General features: G+C 45.8%; 1 protein-coding gene across 1 annotated transcript in view; it reads right to left on the minus strand.

The window, feature by feature from the left end:
* Positions 1-5,357, minus strand: part of LOC139730087 (uncharacterized) — a 79,654-nt gene extending 74,297 nt beyond the window's left edge. The window contains exons 1-3 of the mRNA XM_071640996.1: positions 5,315-5,357; positions 3,567-4,644; positions 2,683-3,404 (exon numbers count right to left, since the gene is read on the minus strand). Of these exons, the coding sequence (XP_071497097.1) occupies positions 2,683-3,404; positions 3,567-4,644; positions 5,315-5,357 (1,843 nt within the window). The remainder of the gene's footprint in view (positions 1-2,682; positions 3,405-3,566; positions 4,645-5,314) is intronic.
* Between the last annotated feature and the right edge of the window lie 643 nt (positions 5,358-6,000).

Below are 6,000 nucleotides of genomic sequence, written 5' to 3' on the forward strand. Positions count from 1 at the left end.
TTTCAAGGAGGTCTTGTGTTGATGGAGGACAATAATCTGTAGCAAAGCAACATGGTCCAAGGATGATCGGGTTAATGAGACTGGTGAAAATCACCATGGCATATTATGCTATCGGAGACCATTCCGGCGGCATTCTTGACACACACGGGACATTCGTGTTGCATTCTATGTACATTCTAAGTGTATTCTATTTTTTGAGCTGCATTCCGTTTGAATTCGTGAACATTCAAAGTATATTTGGTGATAGCCATTCCGGGAACGTTCTGACCGCATTCGAAATTAGTTTGTACTGCATTCGAGGCGTTTTCCGACCATCAGACTTCGGGCAGCAATCGAACCGCGCTCGTGCGGCATTCGAAGTGCTTTCTAAAAATTCTGACCGCATTTTAACAGCATTCTGAATATCCACAGCGTTCCAAGTACATTCGAGCAGCATTCGAGAGCTAATTCATTCGAAATGTGCAAGAATGATTCGAGAAGGGTTCGATGTGCATTCCAAGTATTCGAATAGCATTCCCTACCAAGCTGTTAGAATTTGAATTTTTCTCCCGAATGTGCCGCGAATTTTGAAAATCCTTAATTCCGGCTGGTTTTGCTTGATTCGTGCTGATTCCGAATTTGTGTGACGGGGGTATCATACCCCGCTCACACTTCAAGATCTCTATTTTTTTTTTAGTGCCACTTACGCACTTCCGGGTTAAAAAAGGTGGGGGGCCCAAAGTGATGAAAGTGGTGCACAAAAAGTGGGCACGAGCCCCCACCCCTCCCCCGTTGCCGCCGGCCATGTTGTCACAGGATCAAAATGCCATATCACTATAGAGCCTAATAGCAGTGGTAGGTGCAAGACGTAGCTGATAATAAAACGTGGCAAGTTCTATGAAGGATTATTCGTTCGCCAGCCTTGCTTTTTTAAAAACTTGGTGGACATCATGCAATCATAGCTATGATTATTAATGTGCGTCATGGTTTTACAACATGCCTATTTCAGTCAGACCGCAACGCCCTGAAAAGCCTCCGCATATCGTATGCGTATGCATGGACCTCGCGGGCATGAATACGTAATGAGCTTGGAGACCACATTTTTTAGAGTGTCTGCAAATCTAAACGACATATGCAATCTAAATGATTTATACATCGATAAAAAGCTGAAGAGTTCATGTACTTTGATGAAATTTGATCACATGAAAGGTTATGACATAGGCCTATAAAATATACTGAACAAGGGAATTATAAAACATAAAATTTGCATATTTTTTTCATTTTTTTGGAGGGGTACACTAGACCAATGAAATAAACGTGGACCAAAATGGAAGAGGTATGAAAATAATGAAAATGAAATTGAAGCATTACCTAATATGCTTTTCCAAATTTGGTGATTTTTGATGGCTTTTGGTGATTTGTCACATGCTTTTTGGTGACTTTGCTCTGTTGGGACCTGTCAACGCTGACAAGTACACGCATTCAACTTGGGCCAGCCTGATTGGCCTCACAGTGACCTTTCTGGCGACCCGGTGCACCCCCTCTGGATTCGCCACTGGACAGTCTGGGGTAGCACCCTTAGTATAACGTGTGAGAATTGTGTCATAGGCAAATCTGAAATTTGTTTGAACATTTCTCAATTTTACGATGCACGAGGAAAAAAAAAATCTGGATGGAGCGTTCTGACACTGACCTGATAGTCGACCAACACAAGTCGGATCCATCGGGACTGCGATCCGATACACTTCGGTGGGTAGCTGGAAGCAACAACATTAGGTAACGACGAGTGACCGATGACAACAAATCTCCGTGGAATGGGGCTATTCTGTGTTGGTTTTAAAGGGATTGTATATAGTCTTGGTTGAGACCTAATTTCAGGTTTCAAATTTTTTGGCGTGAGAGAAACCTCTTATGAAATATGAAAGAGCATGTAATTCCATGAGGAATTCAACGTTTATTTGATCATTGGTTTTGAAATGGCCGAGATATCCAAAACAAAGAGACTCTAATAAGTGTGAGACTCACACTTTATTACGATCGCTTTGTTTTACTTTGTTCTTGGATGTTTCCAGCATTCCAAACCCGATTTTCATCAAATAAACTTTGAATTCCTCTTAAAATGGTATGCTCTGTACTATTTCATGAGTGTTTTCTTTGTATCTCGCAAAAAGTTAAAATCCCAATTCTCATCTCCACCGATACTGTACACTCTAAGAAAAAAAGGTTCTCAAATGCTTCTCGTCGGCTCCAAAATGGTTCTCATCAGATGGTTCTCGCAAAATGGTTCCGATGAGCACCTATTAATGGTTCCCAATCGAAATGGTCCCGTTCGTCACCATTTGCTAGTATGCGACCCAGTCCCCGAGTGTTATTTGTAGTACTCTTGCAGGTCAAACAATATCTTTAGGTCCACTTTCATTTTTCCCCTTGCTGTATATTCGAATGCCAGATGTAAGAATCACCCAAAAATGTGGTATTGGTACAAAAAAAATTTATGTGTTTCTACTGCTGTGATAATAAAAAGTACATATTGTTTTTATCGTAGACTAATGACTTCTCTTGGCTGCGTGCCAACTGACAGCTGCCACCATCCAATTTTAGCGCTCGATCAGATATGCGTACGCGTAAACGTACACATATTAGTACGGCACTGCATAGCATAGTATGGCTTTGCTTCGCGAACGAAGATTTAAGGAAGTCCACGTCTGCTGCAGGCTCGAAAGTGACTGATGAGTCCGATGCGGGACAGGCAGGCACGGTTGCAGCGGTTGCACGGGAAAGTCGGTTGGTTGATGTTGGGTGTTGGGTTTTTCCTCTGTTGTCTTTTTCTGTTGAGTCGGGCCCTGCGATCATCCTCGAAGGCGGCTGTTGCTCGTCGAACAGTAAGGCGCCAAGATGTGCGATCAGAGGCGATAGCAGCCCACCGTCGGTGATCGATGTTGCAGGTGCTCAAGGTTTTTTTCAAGCAGTCCTTGTATCTCTTCCTGGGTCCACCTCTGTCTCGGTGTCCAGAAGAGAGCTCACCGTACAGCATGACCTTCGGAAGGTGATGGTCTTCCATTCTCGAGACATGACCAGCCCAGCGCAGTTGAGTTTTCATCAGTGTGGCTTCGATGCTAGTAGTCTCTGCCAGCTCAAGAACTTTGATGTTGGTGATAAAGTCATTCCAGTGGATGTTTAGGATGAAGCGGAGACATCGCTGGTGGAAGCGCTCAAGAAGGCGTAGGTGATGCCGGTAGAGGGCCCATGACTCGGATCCGTACAGGAGAGTTGGTAAGACAACGGCTCTGTACACGCTGATCTTTGTCTGCTTTTTCAGGTGGTTGTTTTTCCAGACTCTGTCGTGCAGTCTACCAAAGGCGCTGCTTGCCTTAGCAAGTCTGTTGTCAATTTCTTTGTCGACTCTTGCGTTTGATGTGATGGTGCTGCCGAGATAAGTAAATTGATCAACTGTTTTGAGTTCTGTTTGCCCTATGGTGATGTGGGGGGACTAGTAATCCTGTCGAGGAGCCGGCTGATGAAGAACCTCGGTTTTCTTCAGGCTTACTTCAAGGCCAAATGCTTTAGCAGTAACTGCGAAGCAGTACGTTAAGCGCTGGAGAGCAGACTCTGAATGAACAACAAGAGCGGCATCATCTGCGAAGAGTAGCTCACGGACGAGTAGCTCATGCGTCTTGGTGTGAGCTTGCAGACGTCTCAGATTAAATAGACTGCCATCTGTGCGGTACCGGGTGTAAACAGCATCTTCGTTATTGAACTCTTCCATGGCTTGTTTGAGCATCATACTGAAGAAGATGGTAAACAGGGTCGGTGCAAGAACACAACCTTGCTTTACACCGTTGTCAATTGGGAAGGGTTCGGAGAAATCACTGTTATACCTAACCCGACCTTGCTGGTTTTCATGCAGTTGGATGATCATATTGAGGAACTTCGGGGGACAACCAAGGCGCTCCAGAATTTGCCAGAGTCCTTTCCTACTCACTGTGTCAAAGGCTTTGGTTAGGTCAACAAAGGTAATGTAAAGTCCCTTGTTTTGTTCCTTGCACTTTTCCTGAAGCTGTCTGAGGGCAAAGACCATGTCAACAGTTCCTCTGTTTGCGCGAAAACTACACTGAGATTCCGGGAGAACACTTTCTGCGACACTAGGCGTTAGTCTATTGAGAAGAATTCGAGCAAGGATTTTTCCCGCAATGGAAAGCAGCGTGATTCCTCTGTAGTTGGTGCACTCTGATTTCTCTCCTCTGTTTTTGTACAGGGTGATGATAATTGCATCCCGAAGATCTTGAGGTAGTTGGCCTTGGTTCCAGCAAAGCGTGAAGAACTCGTGAAGCTTGATGTGTAGGGCTTTTCCACCAGCCTTCCATACCTCTGGGGGAATTCCATCCACACCTGCTGCTTTGCCGATTTTCATTTGTTCAATCGCTTTAAGTGTCTCCTCGAGGGTAGGGAGTTCATCCAGCTCAGGTTTAAAGAGCTGTTGGGGAATCTGGAGCAGGGCAGATTCTTGTACTATGCGGTTGGCACTGAAGAGCGACTGAAAGTGCTCTGACCACCGGGTGAGGATGGAGGTCTTGTCGTTGAGGAGAACTTCGCCGTCTGCGCTACGAAGAGGACTTTGAACTTGGTGTGAGGGACCATAGACACTCTTCAGTGCCTCATAAAACCCTTCAGGTCGCCAGTGTCGGCACAAAGTTGAGTTTGTTTAGCAAGGTTTGTCCACCACCCATTCTTGATCTCTCGAAGTTTGCGCTGGAGGTGACTGCATGCAAGACGGAAGGCACTTTTTTTTTCACTGGACAGGATGGATTCGTGAGATGAGCCTGGTGGGCAGATCGCTTCTTAGCAAGTAGCTTTTTGATCTCCTGATTGCTTTCGTCAAACCAATCCTTGTTCTTCCTGGAGGAGAGTCCCAATACCTCTTTGGAGGATTGTTGTATGGCTGATTTCATCATAGCCCAAAAGACTTCAGGAGAAATGTCCTTGAATTGGTTTTCATCTTCAAGCCTTTATTGTTTGGAGATTCGTCTGAAAATTACATCTCACTTCAGCTGACGGCAGGTAAGCAACATTGAATTTCTTCTGATGGGCCCCTCTGCATTTCAGCTTAGGCTTGAAATGAAGGTTTAACTTGCAGCGAACAAGCCGATGATCAGTGTGGCATTCAGCACTGGGCATAAATCTGGTGTGAAACACGTCACGTTGGTCTCTCCTGCGAACCAGAATGTAGTCCAGTAGATGCCAGTGCTTGGACCGGGGGTGCATCCAGGTAGTCTTTAAACTGTCCCTCTGCTGGAAAAGGGTGTTTGTGATGACTAGTTGTTGTTCTGTGCAGAACTCCAGGAGGAGGCGTCCGTTGTCGTTGCACTTTCCGACGCCATGTTTACCAAGGATTCCTGACCAGGTTTCTGAGTCTTTCCCAACGCGGGCGTTGAAGTCACCAAGGATGACAACCTTGTCGTCTTCCCGAACTTGTTGGGAGAAGATGCGCAAATCAGTGTAGAACTTATCCTTTTCGGCTGGTTCCGCCTGACGGGTTGGGGCATAGACACTGAACAGAGTGATATATGGACCGTTGCGAAGGGAGAGACGCATGGACATAATCCGGTCAGAGTGGCCTGTAGGAAGGTTTTCGAGCCTGGAGGCGATGGAATTCTTGACCATAAAACCAACTCCTGATAGACGTCGTTCACACCGAGGTTTCCCAGACCAGTAGAGTGTGTAGCCCGCACCATATTCTTGGAGATTACCTTCATCTGCAAGGCGGACTTCGCTGAGAGCAGCTATGTCTATGTCAAGTCTGGAGAGCTCATGAGCATATTGCATATTGCATACTGCAATTGCACCACCGTATGGTAGATCGTGCCGCGCCAGCAGTTACACACACAAGATTAACATGTTGTGTGTGTACCGGCGCGGCACGCGCCGCGGCTATGTATAGCCCTCATAGAGATTCTCTATGGTATGTAGCCCTGTGCTGTCAACTGCCTGCCTGTGCAATTGCCTATGGTTGCAAACCTACAA

This window comes from Diadema antillarum, unplaced genomic scaffold, assembly GCF_040938485.1.
Source record: "Diadema antillarum isolate AM-2024a unplaced genomic scaffold, OU_Dant_1.0 seq00000290_RagTag, whole genome shotgun sequence".
Classification (NCBI taxonomy): domain Eukaryota; kingdom Metazoa; phylum Echinodermata; class Echinoidea; order Diadematoida; family Diadematidae; genus Diadema; species Diadema antillarum.